The 17,757-nt window shown below is 47.7% G+C and overlaps 1 protein-coding gene across 1 annotated transcript in view; it reads right to left on the bottom strand.

Annotated features, from left to right (window-relative positions):
• Window positions 1–17,757, bottom strand: part of PDZD2 (PDZ domain containing 2) — a 362,151-nt gene that overhangs the window by 25,112 nt on the left and 319,282 nt on the right. Inside the window, exons 16-19 of the mRNA XM_006873509.1 lie at window positions 16,645–16,801; window positions 14,363–15,159; window positions 11,401–11,545; window positions 403–4,150 (exon numbers count right to left, since the gene is read on the bottom strand). Of these exons, the coding sequence (XP_006873571.1) occupies window positions 403–4,150; window positions 11,401–11,545; window positions 14,363–15,159; window positions 16,645–16,801 (4,847 nt within the window). The remainder of the gene's footprint in view (window positions 1–402; window positions 4,151–11,400; window positions 11,546–14,362; window positions 15,160–16,644; window positions 16,802–17,757) is intronic.

The raw sequence follows: 17,757 nt of genomic DNA, 5'->3' as shown, positions 1-17,757 counted from the left end.
CAGTGCCATATCCCTGTAAGCCTCTGTCTCCCTCAGAGCTTCATTCTGACTAACACTCTTGCCTGTAAGCCCTTCATTTTCTCAGCAATGATACTCAAAACAAAAGGGACCAACTGCTATGGGATTGCTTCCTGAACTAGAAAAGGTACATTTCTGGGAAAACAGATGAAATCAGAACAATGACTGGTTTAGCTATTAGTGTGTGAATGTTCATTTCTTACTTTTGGCAAATAGCCCATTGGTGATGTAAGGTGCTACACTGGAGGAGACTGGATGAGAGACATCCAAGACCTCTCCTATTAGCTGTATAACTAACTTCTCTATAAATCTAAAGCTATCCCCTCCCCCCCCCCCAAAAAAAAGTATTTAAATAAAAGAGGTGGGAGGTCAGCAGATACCTACGTAATTGACCAGCTTTTTCCGGAGGGCAGATCCTGGGTGGTGTTGCCTGAACCCAGTAGCCCTGGCTCACTGGCTTTAGGGCTGTCACCCCCTGGCCAGGCACAGTTCCCAGCTGATCCATTGAGTCCAGAAATGGCTCCACCAGGGCTGCCAAGCGACCTCTGGGGGATGATTTCCAGCTCTGTTTTGAAAAGCACAGCTGTGGGCTCGGCCGGGTAGTCCTGACTGCAGAGCTTGTCCAGGTCGGGCATGCTCAGGGCTCGCAACTCCTGCAGCTTGGAGCGGGACAGAGATGAGGGCTGGGCATGGCGTACTGACGACTTGTTCCTCTTGATGGGAGAGGCTGGGGTCACTGTGGGGGTGGGGATCCCCGAAGGGCCCGGTGATTTCTTTGGATCCGAACTGGGGTCCTTGCTGCTTGTCTCCACTGGGGTCTGCCGGGAGACGGTCAGCGTGGTACTGGAAGGGGACTTGATCATCGGGGGGATGAGGGAGCTGGCTTCACTTTGGCTTTCACTGCAGGAGCTCAGGCTCCGTCTCAGTGACCTCGCTGTCTCCCCGGGGTGGCCCAGGCTCCCCGAAGGGATGCTGCCAGACGAGCGCCTCCCAATGGGGGGCTTGGAACTTACAGACAGAGACGGGAGAGCACCAGACTTGGCGGCGGGCCGGTCAGAATTGGCCAGATTCTCAAAAGACTTTATCCTTTGCTTTACAGAGAAAAATGAGGTGGATTCATGAGGCCAGTTCTGTTCGTAGTAGTAGTGTCTCCTGGTGACTCGGATTTTGTCTGTGACGAGACAGCTTGTCTCCTGGGAGGTCAGGGTGTCTCCATCTGTGGTTGAAAGGTTCCTGGGTGTCTCCAGCAGGGGCTTCACCCCAGGCCCGCTCTGCCCGTTCACCAGGCCGACGACACCCCCTCTGGAGGGTTTTGTCTCCAGGAAGCCACTACAGACAGGGCTCTGGTCATCCGGATGGGAGCCACTGGGACTGTGGAGGGAAGGACCCTCCCGTCCAAAGTGGCTGGAGAACTGGGCTGGCATGGAGTAGGTCCTGGTGGCTGGCCGTGGTGTAAAGTAGGGGGCATCGTCCACTGTGGTGCCCACCGGTGTGATGTTCTTGGGCATCCCTTGGGGTTCCAGCGCTTGGCTTGTTTTTCCCGGGGTGGAACCCGTCTGTTTAGCAGGCAGCTGCGGGGAGGAGGAGGAAGCCAGCTTGGTCACACTGAAAGAGCGTTGCATTTCCTGGGGGACCCGGGAGGCCTGAAGCGTGGGGGAGGGTGGTGACCCCACTGACTGGGGACAGAGTCTGCCCTCGCCCCTGTCCTGACAGCTGCTCTGGGCCGAGAGCCCTTCCCACCTGTCACTTTCAGCTGCAGCCTCAGGCATCCTCTCGGGGGAAACCTCCTCGATTTCCCACTGCTTTGTTCTGTCCTGGGCATCACTAGCAATGACTCGACTCCCTTTATCACTGGCCACGCTAGCCTGGGCGGCTGTCCCTGAAGCCATTTGGCAGGATGTACGGGAGTCTTTCTGTCCAGGAGGCTGAGGGTTATACTCGTTCTCCGTGGTGCCGAGGCTGCCGTTCGATGCTGTTGTAGGACTGGCTGTTCCACATCTGGGGGACCTGGGGCTACCTGACTCGGGCAGAGCCTTGGGGGAGGTGAGGGGCGAGATGACCATCCTGATGCTCGTGTCGGACCCTGAGGACGTCAGTGACCCAGAGGCGGTCGGGGGCGCCTTACTCTCCATCCCATACTTGGGGGACTTGGTGGTGGTGGCAGCACTTTTGTCAAGCTCCTCGTGGACACCTGTGTGAGATCGATAGGCAGCTACCTTAGAGAGCCCTTTCTGGGCCTTCCGGGAGTCCACCCCGCCAGCCTTAGCCGTGTTAGCAGCAGGGACCTCGGCCCGGACTTGGCTTTTACTGTTGATGCTGAGCTTCTTCAGCTTCGCACCAGATTTGGGTTTTGGGCAGTTACTTGCCAGTGTTTCCCCTGAACTTTTTTTTGGTGGGTCTCGATTCTCAAGGTTGATTTTCAGTGGAGGGGGGCTGTTAGGCCCTGAAACGCCTTTTTTGTGGCTCAAACTTATTGTTTGAGTTTTGGAGTCAGGGCTTCTGATTGGCACCGTGGATGGCTCCTGTTCCGTTTTGCTCGGCCAATGGCTACCTTGGTGATTTTTATTTCTTTCTTTAAACCAGGCCATGATGGGCTTCCTGGGGGTCATTTTGGGTTTCTGCAGCAGGTCACCTGGAATCTGGCTTTGGGAGATGGGTACCTTTGCTGCCACAGGATCTCTAGTGTCAGAGCCATCTCCACTTGTATTAACATTTGTTTCTTGTTGGTTTGGGGTCTCCTCACCCAGCCAGGCTGAGGCCACTCCATTCACCAGGCTAGGAGGGCAGACACTGACCAGGGGACCCTGACTGCAGACTGCCGAGCCACTGCTGGTGACCACCAGCAGCTCCTCTGTACTCGAGGACCTGTGGTTCCCAGGAGTCCCCTGCCCCTGAGAGTGGATATCCCCGAGTGAGGGTGGCAGGGACGGACTTGGTATTGATGCCCCTGACACGAAGGTGGCTCTGTCCCCCGGGTCCCCTGCTGAGCCACCCAGAGCACTGCGTTTCAATGGCACAACTGTGGCTGGCACAGGGGACAGGGCAGCCGGGCCAGGTGGACGGGCAGTCACTGAGGGTGGGCAGGAGCAGCCATTTGTGGAACAAAGTTCAATTTGCTCCTCTTCAGACTCTGTAGTATCTTCCTTTCGAGTTGACTGAGGAGAAGTTGGTGGCGACCAGCTGTCCCTGGTGGATGGGCGTGGGGCCTCTGTGGGTGACTCGGGATCTGAGGACGAGTCCTCAGCATCGCCATACATGGACGAGAGAGATGGCTTGGTGCTATGGCCCAGGCCTGACAGGGAGAGGCTGTCTTCGTGAAAGCTGCTGAGATTTCTAGAGTAGTTGCTCAGGAAGTTTTTGTTCCCAGTAAAATGTCTGTCAGGGTTAATTGAATCCCAAACTGAAGGCGGAGATGCCCAGGGGGCCCCAGGTGGTGGGCCAGTGGCAGGGGCCCTCCTCAGCGAGGGGGCTTCTCTCCCAGTGGCCAGCGTGGCATGGCAGGAGCTCCCAGGGCTGGATCCACCCTGACAGGGGCCCTCGGCACTTGCTGGGTACCCTGGCTGAGGGGACTCGGAAGCCGGGCCCTCCGTGAGGTCTCTGTCCCTGCTGGTCCCAGGACCCTCTCTCTGCAGCCCTGGGCAGCAGTGGCCTGAGTCGCTGCCACATGCCCCCGTGGTCGCCTCCTCAGACACAGAAGCCAACTTCCTGGAGTTTCCAGGAATGCGGGTCTCTGTTGTTGCCAACACTTTGCCGTGGTTCCCTTGTACTTCTTGCTCTTGTGTCTTCCCATGGAATGCCACAAAGTCTGGTGACAGAGACGCTCCCTCTGCCTCAGGCTTGGCTCCCTGAAGGGCAGCTGCCGTCCTGGCCTTGGCAGACTGGCTGGCTTCAAAGGCTGCTCCGGGTGGACTGAAGTCAGGAAGAGCCACTATCTCCTTCCTTGGGGACATGTTGGGGTCCCCAATGAGCCGGACTGCAGGCCTGGCCTCGCCAGGGGATACCGTGGGCCACGCACGCTGGCTGGCATTCTCAGGCAGACAGGCTTTGCCCCTAATTGTCGAGACCTTGCTGGGGTCGGAACAAGCCCCCTTGTTCCCTGGGGATGTGACGAGGTTCAGTCCTGCATCAAGAATTTAAACAAAAGACCGGGTGGTGAGAGGAGAGACAAAAGGAAAATTTTGAGAAAATGTGAAACCTAAAAAAAATATAAAATAAAATTTAAAAGCATAAGCAATCTCAACTTTTTTTTCCAGAGTCATATTTCATAACCAAAATGGCAGCCTTCTTGTCTTTGTGGTTCTCGTATTTCTACAGTTAGAGGACGCACGTCTTACAAACACTGGCCTGCTAAGGTGTGCTAAGGTAACTCGGAGGAGCTTTGTTTCTGCCCTTTCTTTCTCTTCTAGTTATGTTGAAGGGCTGGGGACCCCAGAAATCTTTAGCTTGGGTTTCCTTACATATCCACTCATCAGCATTCACCCAGCAGCAAAAGCCCCGGGCTTCTCTTTGTGTCTGTGGACAGCATCAGGTGACCCTGTGTGGGTTCAGGCCCAGACTGTGACTTGTGAGCACTGTTGTTGGTAAGTGCCATCGAGTCACTTCCAACTCATAAGGACTCCGTTACAAGGATTCTGAAGAGCAGTTGGTGGGTTTGAACTGTCAACCTTGTGGTTCGTAGTCCAATGCTGATCGTGCAGCACCCCACTGGAGTCCACAGTAACATGTTCAACAGTCCAAGCTTCAAACTGTAGCTCCCTTTGGCAACCACATGGAATGCAAGGGACGGGCTGTACTACTAGAATGCTTTCAGGTCTGGATATGTTGTGCAGCGGAAGGGGAATTCTGCTAGATCATTCTGGGAGTTTCCATAGTAGGAAGGAGCCCTGGTGATGTAGTGTTTAAAGTGGTCAGTGGTCAGCAGTTTGAGCCCACCAGCCACTCTGAGGGAGAACAATGAAGCTGTCTGTTCCTATAAAGATTGAGAGTCTCAGAAACCCTTAGAAGGCAGTTCTACTCAATCCTATAGGGTCCCTATAAGTTAGGATCAACTCCACGACAATGTGTTGACAGAGAGGGTGGGGCCTTGAGTGCGGTTCAGGAGGGTGACCAGAGTGTGTTAAGAACAAGATGAGGAAGAAAATGAAATGAAAGCAGTGAAGCCAGAAGGTAGGATCCTTCAGAGGGGACAGGGAAGGAGGATATGTGCTAGGACAGTGAGCAGTCAGGTCATTCTATGAGGTGGGTCCCACAGCCACACTGGCCTGCAGCATCTCCTCACGTGGCCCTGAAGTCACCAGCTAACCTGGCAGTGACATGACGGTAGCCGTTTTCTGAGGTCTGAAGTGCAAGTCATAACCTCAGTCCCAGTGATAGTTCTTTACTGAACTATACCCCAGGTGCTGAAGCCACTTCCAGGTCCCCCAACCCCACCGTCTTGGTGGTAGGCTGCTTTTTCCTCTTGGAGTTGTTACGTGTTCCTAATGAGGAACTAATGACACTAGGTCTTAGCACTGTGCTAAGAATGTTTCTGAAGACAGAGAAGGATTGATACTGTGTGCTCCAAGTAGTTGATGGGAGGTGGGCCCTACCACCATCACTGCAGCAGTGAGATCACACGGGTTGCTGTTCGGGGCTGTCACTCAGCATGATTTTCTACTCAGCGTGACCTGACATGACACAGTAGAACTGCCCTACAGGGTTTCCTCGACCATAATTTTCATGGGAGCAGATCTCCAAGTTTTGTCTTTCTCCCATGGAGCCACTGGGTGGGTTTGAACTGCCAACCTTTCCATTAGAAGCTGAGTGCTTAACCCTTGGTGTCACCAGGGACCCTTAGGTGCTTAGGTAGAGTGGTTAAACACGGGTCTGCAAGTTCTGCAGCTGAGTGGTATTTGTTACATGTGGGTCCTCTTAACTGAAGAGCTTCCCAGGGTTCATAGGTGGAGCCAGGGATCACCCCACAAAGCAGACACCACTGCCCACACAGTCAGCTAAAGCCCAGTCACGTGGCCTCTGGGTATCAAGTCCTTGGCAAGAGCAAGGCTGGACTCATGAGGAGACCCACATGTACTGGACGTGCTCTCCCATGACGTAGACCCAGGCCCTCCTGACCCCAGCTCTTCTCTGATGGAAGCTGTGCTCAGTCTTCCCTCAGCATGTCCTTCCTACTCCTGCTGGCTCCCAACATGGGGGAATGGAGCAACAGGGCCAAAGGAGGGGATGAAACCAAGTGCTTTAAGGTTTACAAAGCATATTCATTTTCCATTCAATGATGTTTATTGATACTGTTTCCTGATATTGGTTGCAAACCCCTCAATCTTCCTCATTCCTCCCAGGGTTCCCATTCCATTCTTCTTTCTTTCCTGACCCTTCCTGACTTGTGAGCTTTGTTTTTGGGCAAACAAAGCTTTTTGGTCTTGTGTAGTTGAATGTATTCAGAAGCACATTCCTCTCAGCTTGTGTATTATTTGACTCAAGTTGATCCCCAGGGGTGGGTTCAGTTCCCACTTTGAAGGGTACCTAAGGGCCACAGTCTCCCATTTTCATCAGTTTCTCTCAGACCAGTAAGCCTTTTCACCACAGGTTTATTATTATTATTATTAAAAAGAAAACAGTGATTTTCCTCCCTTCTTTCTATAAGAAAAAAAGAAAACAGGATTGCTATGGAGTCTCCCGGTGTGGTGGTTGTAGGATGAGGTAGGTTTGGACTGCAAGGTTGGTGGTTCAGAATCACCAGCTGCTCCTTAGAAACCCTTTACAGGGTCGCTATGAGTTGGAAATGACTTGATGGTATTTAACAACAGGACTGATGTATTTGTTTTATACATATCATGTAAAATAGATACTAACTTATTAACGTGGCACTGTGGACTAATGTGTCAAACCGCAAAGTTGTTTGAACTGCAAGATTGGTGGTTCAAGCTCACCAACTGCTCCTTGGAAACCCTCTACAGGGTCACTATGGGTCAGAATCTAGTCTACGGCACTTAACAACTTATTAACAGATTATCTCAGGGTTTGGGTAATTTTGATCTTCCCCCGCCACCTCTTGATTTCTAGGTTTTTCTATATAGACATGTATTCTTTTCCTGTTGACATTATTTTTAAATTTACTGGCAAACCAGGAGTCTGACTGACTACACAATTCCAGGTCTATCCTCACAACAGCTTCTGGCTGCTCTTTTAGCCATCACCATCTCTTCTGAGAATCCACACTGCTGGGCAGCTGAACTGGCTACACGAATCAGACCTCATCACCAACACATCTCAGCTGGTTGTTCTCACCTGCGTGGATCCTAGTCAATTCTAACACGCTCTTAAAGCAAAATCATAATTTATGTGTGTGCATTATTGAATACACATCATAGTCTAAGCAGTTTTACATATTTTTTATTGTTGCTAGTTACATGTTATATATTAGTATAATGCTGTCGAGTTGGCTCATAACTCACAAAGACCCCATGGACAGCAATGAAATGCTGCCTGATCCTGAGCTAGGCTCCGACAGTTGTAATCCACAGGGTTTTCATTGGCTGAGGTTTAGAGCAGATCACCAGGCTTTTCTTCCTAGTCTTAGTCTAGAAGATCTGTTGAAACTTGTACAGCACTATCAAACCACACAGGTGTCTACTGTGTACACTGTAGGTGTACTGAGGTACACTGGCTGGGGATTGAACCCAGGACCCCTGCATGGGAGGTGAGGATTCTACCACTGACCATCAGTGCCTAGCTATGTGCCCACTGCTCACTGACACAGTTAGGTTCCAAAGACCAGACTGTTATGTGAAAATCAGTGTTCTGCAAAAACGGAGGAATGACCACATCAGATCACAAAACTGTAGATGACTACATCCTTATATGCTGGACTCCTGGTGTGGCGCTGCACTGAACGGCAAACCACAAGGTCGGTGGTTCAAACCTACCAGCAGCTCCTCAGAAACGCTATAAAGGGTCGCTATGAGTCGGGACCAAGTCAACGGCACTTCACAACAGCAGCAACACATCCTGATCCATTGCATCATCATATACCTGCCAAACCACTGAGAAGCAATGCCCAGCCAAGCTGACACGAAGCCTTAACCACCACAGCCAGCGTTACTCTTAACCTCCCACCTTGGCGTCACTGCTGCCAGAAGTACATCGTTCATGCACAAAATAGATAGATGCTTTACTAGTGTTGCAAGTGTGACGTGTTGGATAACCAGAGTCACTAAGTGAGGAGTCAGTGTATATATTTTAGGAAATTCTTCACAAACACACATGTATATACATGCTGTACATGAGTAAAGGCATTCCTCTAAACAACCCATGAAGTAGGCAACCTAGGCTGTAAGCTACTTGTGTAAGGTCACTTCCTCAGTCAGTTGTAGATCTGGGATCTGAACCTAGGCAGCCTGTGTCCATATGCTTAACTACCACCCTGTGTACATATACTTTGGAAACTTACAAAAGGAAAAAATTGAAAGGTATTGCTTCTTTTATCACATATATTTTATGATCTTTCATTTACAGCAGGGTATGTTTTGACACTTCTTATACACTGGAAAGCAGCCAAGTCATTTCTATCAACATGAAGAAAAAGACCACACTGTCAGCAAGATCAATAGGTCAAAGAGCCTTTTAACTATAGAGGAGAGAGAAGAACTCTACAAAAAGGAGACAGAAGCGAGAGACAATTTCACTGGGATATCGATGCTGCCCAAATGCTTCAGATACACCTCGAAATCCCTAGAGGGCGCCATGGTGTCTCTACAATTGAAGAGACAACACCCCTCCTCCCCACTCGACAAAGACCCTGCACATCAAGGGGGTATTAAATAATAACCAATATATTATGTTTGAATGTGTTCTTTATGTATTAACTGTATATCATACATATGTTCAATGTAATCAGTTCCTGGCATTAGTATTTATTGGTTGCTCATCAGGTTTTGTTTTCTCATGACTCATAACTAGTAGAGAAGTCTAGAAGGCAGAAGACAGACAATACACCAATAACTTCAGTGCAAGGATCAGGGTTACAACAGCGAAGTACAAAGTATTTGGAACACTGGGGTGGTCAGCTCATCCCAGAGGGGCTGTGGGGTGACTAAACGTCCACTCACACAGGACATTCGCATGGAAAAACTCATTTATTTAAGGTACAAAGCCTCAGTTTCCAGATGTTGTCCACCTAAAATAACCAATTCCCCAAGTGGTGAGAAACAGGGTTTTCTGTACTAGACCGCAAGTTAGTTGGTCTCAGCAGGATAACCAACACTTCCTGCTCCTCCCACTTTGTAGAGTGCAAGTTAACTGTGAATTCCATGGAAGCTTCCAGATGATCCTTGTGCAGGACTTACAGCCTGGGGCAGTGCTGTGGGATAAAGCACTGTACTGCAAGGTCAGTTGGAACCACAAGGTGAGTGGTTTAAATCCACCTTGGAAACCCTTTACAGGGTCGCTATGAGTCTGAACCAACTCGATGGCATTTAACAGCAACATCATCACACTGTTAAACCCTACAAAGGTGTTGGCCTCAAATGAAGCAGTATTTTGAAGGTATGATTGTAATGTAGGGATCTCCCTCTCCTTTATGAGCACAGTGCAGACCAGTCAGTATTCCCTTCTGTTGTACTTGGGGTCACTGAGAGTCCGAAGTGACTTAACAACAACAACAACACACAACACGCTTGGCAATAAAGCCAAAATACAAACACAAGTTGTGTCAGGTTTGTTCAGTGAAGGACTCAACCATAAAGTCTTCAGATACAATCCACAGTGATAGCCTCCTCACTTACCAAGGACCAAAGCCTCAGATCACAAAACAGAGCTATTAGGAGCCTGTATCTTTTTCTGACAAAGTATGGGGCGGATATTAAGGGGTTCCCAGTTTTCAGTCCACAGCACACTTCTAACCAATGAGGCCTACCTTGTTCTGCTCTACCACCATCAATCTGCTATTGTACCTGATGACCGAAGCTGGTGAGCCCATACCAGAGAAGCTCATCTGCAATTACAAGTCCCCTCCTCTCACCCAACCCCCCCTGGAAAAAATGGCACGTTTAGGATATACATTCTCAATGAAGGCCTAAGTCACTCAATTCCATTTGATTTTTTTAAAACTATATTTTGCAAAAATCCTCTTAGACGATTTTGAGCTGGTGGCTCAATACTTTCTCTCCCTCCTCTCCCATCCCCACGGATGCAGCTTTCCTACATTGATCTCTTTGCTTTTTCTCCAGGATGGTTGTTATCATCATTTCCTAATGCATTTCATTTCACATAAGCCTTCATCGTGACACTTGTAAAGAACAGGTCAGTGCTGTTAGCTGACTGAAAATGGATGTATTCAACATGGAATGGAAATGATGAGCTTAGGACAATGATCTAGCAAAGTCGTTATGCGGTTTCTAAGGGTCGCAAAAGAGTCCCGGTGACACAGTGGTAAAGGCACTTTAATACCAATGGGAAGGTAGCCTTCTGCCTCCTAGAGTGTCCTATAGTGAACCCGCTCACCGCTCCACAGAAGGCTGTGGCAGGTGGCTGCTGTAAACATTTACAGTCTTGGAACCCCGTAAGGCAGACCTACTCTGCCCCATGGGGTTGCTGAGTTGGATTCAACTTGACAGCCCGGGGTTTGGGTTATTTTTGGTAAGTGGCAAAGATGGCTTTCACTGGACCAGTAACCTAAAGGTTGGTGGTTTGAACCCATCCGTTGGACCTGTTCAAGATAGGCCTGGTGGCTTGCTTTTGTTAGAATTGTTGTCAATGAGCATTACCGAGTTGAATTTCAACTCATAGTGGCCCTATATGACTAAGTGAATGTCCCCAGTGGGTTTTCTTGGCTGGAATCTTTATGGGAGCAGATCCCCCAAGGCTTTCTGGAGCCGAACCACTGAGTGGGTTCAAACCGTCAACCTATGGTTAGTAGCCGAGTGCTTAGAAACTATACCACCAGGGCTCCTATCCATCAAGAAAATGCTATGGAGCAATTCCACTCTGTATCACGTGGGGTCACCCTGAGGTGGAATCCACTCGGTGACCAACAGCATCACCACCACCAAAGTTGGTAAAGGCAGGTAGCCAGTAGCTGTTGAGTTGGTTCTGACTCATGGCAACCCCGTGTGTGTCACAGCAGAACTGTGCTCCACAGGGTTTTCAATGGCTTGTCAGGACTTTATTCTGAAGCACATCTGGAAGGGTTCAAATTCCCAATCTTTCAGTGAGCGGCCAAGGGCAGTCACCATTTGCACCACCTTCAGACTCCTAAATGCAGGTAACTTTTACATATACTTTGTCTTTAGAGTTTTCACACATTTTCCTCCCCAACCTCCCCTGCTCAAAATTCTCCACTCAGAACGCTTCTGTCTTTAAGCTCAGCAAACGACAGAATGATCTTACCAGCCACAGTTTGTTGCACCCCCTCTTGTCCAGCTTCGGGCAGGCGCTTTGCAAGGTGGCTGGCTTCAGGGTGGGACAGGGCCCCAGGGAGCTCACTCTCCAGAGAGATGCACCCAGCCTCAGTGGTCTGCGTTCTTAGAGATTCCTGGCACAATGAACAACTGCAAGTCACTTTCAATAGCTTTTAGGCCTTTTGCATCATAACGCAACATAAAATTACATAGGAGAGCTGGTTTGGTAAAATTCAAAAGAGGCCTGGACGAGGGGCCAGAACATTCAAGATTCTGCTCTTAAATCCACTAGAAACTACATGGTCTTGTCACTCTTGTGTAAGCTTCAGGTTTCTCAACTTTAAAATGGGGAATGATAAGACTTGTGCTGTCTGACTCATAGACATTTAAAAGATGATTAAAAATGAGATAGCAGCTATAAAAGTAGCATGTAGTATGTCAAAGGCTAACTATATGTTATTGCAGAGCCATGACTGTAAATTCAGTTCCTCAGTTAGGTCGTGAGGAAAAGAATGAATCTGGGTAAGTAAACTTCACAGTTCATCAGCTATCAATTACTTTTTCTTCCTGTCATCTAATATCCATCATAATTTTTTTTTTAATAAATTTGTTCAAAAAATTAAATCTGATTTGACATTTCCCCGCTGAGTTATAACAGTGGCCCATAGGTGGCACTAGAGGAAAGTAGTGAAAGGGGGCAGAGATCTTGGAGCTACTCCTGAAAAATCGTGTCCTAAATACAATTCCAAAGGAGATCTGGTAGCATAGTGGTTACAAATCAGACTGCGAACCTTAAGGTCAGCAGTTCGAAACTACCAGCTGCTCTGCAGCAGAAAGATGAGGCCTTCTGCTTCTGTAAAGATTTACAGCCTCGGAAACCCTGTATAGTGTTGCTATGGGACGGCACTTAACAACAACAACAAATACAATGACAATTACTGACTGAGGGAAACCTGCACAGGATTTAAATCCCTTTATTTTATATTTGCTAGGAAGGCACAAATGTAACATAAAATAGAAGTTAACCCACTTACCAAAGTAGAAAATATTTTTGTAAATCTTTTAATATTTGACAAGTATTTCATACATGGCATTCCGTTTTCTTTCTCATAAATAAATACAATCACATTTAGAAAGAAATTTTTTGTAGCAAAATTTCAGCCTCTTTTTTTTTTTAAAGACTTGTAATTACTACTGAAAAGTTCTTATTGAGGAATATTTATTCACAAAAACTCCTAATAGACATAAATTATTGTGAAAAATAATCTTGATTTAGCTTGATATGGTTACTTAAAACTTATTGCGATTTAAGAAAAAAAAAAAGAGAATTTAAAAAGGAATTTACCCATTGGCTGAACATTACATTTTAAAACATTGGACATTCAAATTATATGGTGATTGGAGGTAACAACATGCTTTTTAAGAGGAAAAAAAGATGTGTACACTCTCCACCTTTAAAGAAAAAAAAAAAAAAAGTAGCCTTCTGCCTCCTACAGTGTCCTACAGTTTTTATGAAGTTACATGTTCTGAGTTTATTTACATGTAATTTCATAGCAACATCTTTATAAAGATGTCCCTACATGTCACTCTGAATTCTTTGTTAAGAACCAGCAAAGTGATTTACGTTGATGAGATCACACACAATGTTAATTTCTTTTACTTGTTCCTTTTTAAAGGAAAGTGACATTTAGAAAATGAGCAATTTGATAATTCTGGAACATTCTAACATATTTGTAACCAAGTGGTGTTATTAAGAATTGTCCATTTAGTATAGGGTCTTAAGAGGTTGTAAAGCTTTGTGGGAACAGAAAGTCTCATCTTTCTCCTGCTGAGTGGCCAGTGGGCTTGAACTGCTGGCCTTGTGGTTCAAAGTCCATTGCTTAGCCTCTGGAGCCACTGCACTCTCTTTGTAACCAAGTAGCAACATAAATATTAACTTCTGTTACATGTGGAGCAATTTAAATAGAAAAGTGAATGTACCCCCAATTGTTCACATGATGCTATAAGCTTGTTGTTATTGTTAGATGCCATGGAGTCAGTGCCGACTCATAGCGACCTTATGCACAGCAGAATGAAACACTGCCCGATCCTGGACCAACCTCACTATTGTTGCCACGCTTGAGTCCATCAATGCTGCCACTTGGCCAATCCATGTCGTTGGTGTCTTCCTCTTTTCCTCTGACCCTCCACCTTACTAAACATGATATCCTTCTCCAGTGACTGGTCCCTCCTGAGGTAGAGTCGCTCTAATTAGACGTCATCAGGATTGAATGTTTGGAGAAACAAGGATCACTTCCAACCCTATCAGCTAGAGGCAATGACTGTTGACACAGATTCCATGGTTACCACAACTCTGAGAGGAGTCCTGGTGTGGCTATGCTGTAGGATAAGCATTAGACTGCTAACCACATAGCTGGAAGTTCAACCCACCAGCTGCTCCTCAGAAACCTTATAGAAGGTGGCGATGAGTCAGAACTGACTCGACGACACTTAATAGTAACAAGTCTGGGAAGTGATCAGGGTAGAGAGCACCTTTGCTATTTTCCAGCCCAGGAAATTAGGTTCAGAAAGGTCCCGGGACTTTCCCACACATTCTCCACCTCATCAGTGGAGGAGCCAACGCCAGACCTAGGGCAGGGTTTGCCTTCACCGACATCACATTGCCTTTCCATCATTAGCCACAGGCCTGCACACAGGTAAAAGATGGGCTATCCCTTTTGGCCCCATGACCTTCTGAATCAAGAACAGGACCCTTTCCTCCTAACCACCAGTGAATACAGTAAGATGCTCCTAAGCAGTCAACGGAATAAAGGAGGGATGTTGTTTAAAGAGAATTTGCTAATCATTATCCTTTGAGGCAGATGACCCTAGGCTTGCCCCTACACCGGTCCCTAATTCCCACAATACCACCCAGGCACCAGATTAACAGTAAAAAAGAGAAAGACAGTTACCATTTCTGCAGTTCCTCCTGGCTGAAAACCAGTGATGGTCACTTTTAAGGAAGTAGCCTGGACATTTGAGTCTGGACCACACGCTTCATCGACCCTGTCAGGCAGATGTGCTGGCTCTGAACCCCGGGGCCTGACCTCTGCTGCAGGCCTCTTGCAGTGTGGGCTGATCCTGGCCACCGGCTTGTGCCTGGACCCCAAGTGCTCATTCTTCTGTTGTGGGGGACAGGGACACTCTGTATTCGTCAGACTCCGAGCACCTGGACTGGCTTTGTATTCCACTTGGGGTGAACTCGGCCATTCTGAAGGCTCCTCTTTCCCTGAGCAGCCAGGGCCACCCATGGGGGCCTCTGTACAGTCCAGCAGGTTGGCTGTGTGGCAAGGAGAGTCCACCATGTCCTCGAAGTCCACTGAACTGCCAAGCAAAGGTGCTGAGGCAGCCTTGCAGACCAGTGCTTTCTGGGGTGCTTCCTCCCGGCTGTTGCTCTCCATGACCTTGGGCCAGGTTCTAATGACTCGCCCAGAATCATCCCCCGTCTGGGGTCTGCTGGACCCCGAGAGGCTCCCGGGGAGTGAAACACAGTCCCCTTCTCCATCAAAGTCTCCTTCATCACTGGCACCATTGGCATCATAGCAGCTCACCCTTCTCTGACGGAGCAGAGGGTTTCGGGGGATCTGTGGGCTTCCAGGAAGGCTGGTTTGTCTGGCAACGGTCACCTGCTTATGGACGAGCCCAGAGGACCGCTGGCTTCCAAGAGCCACAAGGCTGTTGGCTCTGGGTTTTCCTGGTTCCTTGTGAGCTGGTAGGGTGCAGATGGAGGGGAGAGGAGGGAAGGGCAGGAAAGAAAAGTCAGATGAATTTGAGTTTCCCATCTTTCCCCATCAGTACACACACTCACAAAGGCCAGGTGTACACCCCAGCCACTGGACACCAGACTTCTTGAAAACTACAGAGAGTGCACAGCCATGGTCCTCTCTTCTTTTCCTACTGACACCTTCTGTTGGTTTTGACCCCAAACTCTGGACTGCTACCTCACTTACACATAGGAACTGCCTCAAGACCAAAGCATATAATTTTGCAACCTCCTGGTACAGTGATGCAGGATAAACACTAGACTGTGAACTACAAGTTTGGAGGTTCAAACCCATCAGCTGTTCCTTGGAAACCCTATACAGGGTCACTACGAATTGAACTGACTCGGCGACACTTAACAACATGATGTTTAGCATACTATTGGGGTTAACCTAATGGATATTCTAGAGAATGACAATTTTGAAGGGATGCTCCAGGACCAACAGGAACTTGGGTCTTCTTAGTCCATATGATGTCTTTCTTTGTTGCAAAATGGGGGGCTTGATTAACTGGCCCAAACATTCCTAGACTACCACCCATCTGTCAGTGTGTCATACTTTGGTGGCTTGTGTGTCGCTGTGATGCTGGAAGCTATGTCACCAGTATTTTAAATACCAGCAGGGTCACTCAGGGTGCATAGATTTCAGTGGCTATGTTGACCTACTGCCAAAAATGAATCAATGACAACCCTAGGGATCACAAGAGAATAGTGACCACTACATTGCTGGAAGGTGGGCCCTCGACTGGAAGGCACTCAGATTGCACTGTGGCTTGTGGCTGTATTGATGGATACAGGCACATCAGCCATCATGAAGGTGGCACTGGACAAGGCAACTTTCATTCTTTTATACATGGGGTCGCCATGAGTCGTAGCTGAATTGATGGCAACCACCAACAGGCTCCTGGAGTGTGGTGAATCTGTATGATAAGCACTGGACTGTGAAACACAAGGTCCGCGGTTTGAGCCCGAGAGAGAGACATGAGAATTTAAAGTGAAGATTTAAAGCCTTGGAAACTCTACACAGGGTTGCTATGCTTTGGAACCGGTTCGACGACGACACATAACAACGACAACCAACAAGTTCCCAGAACATAGTCTACTCCGCTCCAGGGCAGGAGGGGTGTGGACTGTTCTGCAAACACCTGCTCTATGTAGGGACACACAGCATGTGCTTCCACTTTGAAATGTTTCCATCAGAGATGGGAGTAAGCATATTGGTGGAGCTAACAAAGTGTTTCAGAGTTACCATGTTTTCCAAGAAGAAACTAGACTGAGTCAGAGGAGAAAAATGGTGCTTGCTTAACTAGAGCAAAGAGCAATGGCGTTTTCATACAGTAGCACTGTGGACTATAGTGAGGAGTCGAAAAGTCCTGAAATTGTAGCTGTGACTAGAATGCAGAGCCCAGGGCCCTGTGGGGCTCTCCAACTTACTGGGGGTGCTGGGGGGCAGGCTGCCATCTTCTGAAGTGCTGCAGCCACCTCCGGGGTGATCTTCATCCTCAGAGCCCGCCACCACGAAGTCTGACAATGGACCCGGGATGTCATGGGCAAAGTACTGGGAGAGCTCAGATTCAGAAATAAGGGAGTCCTGTTGGGATAAGAACACATGGCATGACTGAGGAACATGCGCCAGACACTGCTTCTTTTTAATAGTAAGATGATTTAAAATAAAATAGTACTGGTAGCCCCCGACTTACGATGTACCTCTTATTGTTGCTAATATGTACTGCATACAATGTTGTGGTGTATTATTTGCTGTTGTTATTCTCAGATATAATGTTTCCAACCTCCAAAGCCAAATAAAGGTCAGATTAATAAAGATACTGATAATAAAATACAATAATAACAAAAATAAACTAAAAAAAAAAAGAGGTATTCGAATTACATCAGAATTATGAAGTTGTCATAAAGGAAACCTGTCATAAATCAGGGACTGTGCATAATTACTTTCTATCTTCCTAAGAGCTCTTTGTTCTAACCCGTGGCCTTTTGAGATGGCTGTGATATAAAGCCTACATCCACTTACCTCAGGATGGCTACAGTAAATTATTAATGGTCAAAAAGGCTATTGTTCCTGCCAGGCAGTGTTTTTAGAGATTTCTTGGGGGCCAGATTTTTGGCAGTGATCAGAGAAGAAACAGCAACAGTCTATCAACCACCACACACAAAAAACTTGGAGTAGGGAATTTCAAGGTACTGGATAATCTTATTGCATACAGCTTCTAGCCACTCCCAGACCTCCTTACACTACAATAAGAATTGGTAGGCAAGGGTTCAACAATTAAGGATCAATTCAGCCACCTGTGTGCCCAAACTTCAATCAAGACAGAGGATACTTTTTGAAACTCCATGCTTTAGTATTTGGTTTTAAAAATGATACGTACAGAGAACAAACAAGATGGCAGATCGGGAGGACGTATAGCAGAGAGCTCCGCCAACAACACCACAAAATACCCAACCAAGCAGGTTCAGGGGATGGTCCCAGAACTCTGAACCACATATAAAGGAATACTTAGAAGGTTGGAAGGCTCACAGCTGGGGGAA

Source organism: Chrysochloris asiatica, unplaced genomic scaffold, assembly GCF_000296735.1.
Source record: "Chrysochloris asiatica unplaced genomic scaffold, ChrAsi1.0 scaffold00243, whole genome shotgun sequence".
In the NCBI taxonomy this organism is placed as follows: Eukaryota; Metazoa; Chordata; class Mammalia; order Afrosoricida; family Chrysochloridae; genus Chrysochloris; species Chrysochloris asiatica.
Note: the sequence above shows the minus strand (reverse complement) of the source record. Positions and strands in the feature narration are given on the sequence as shown.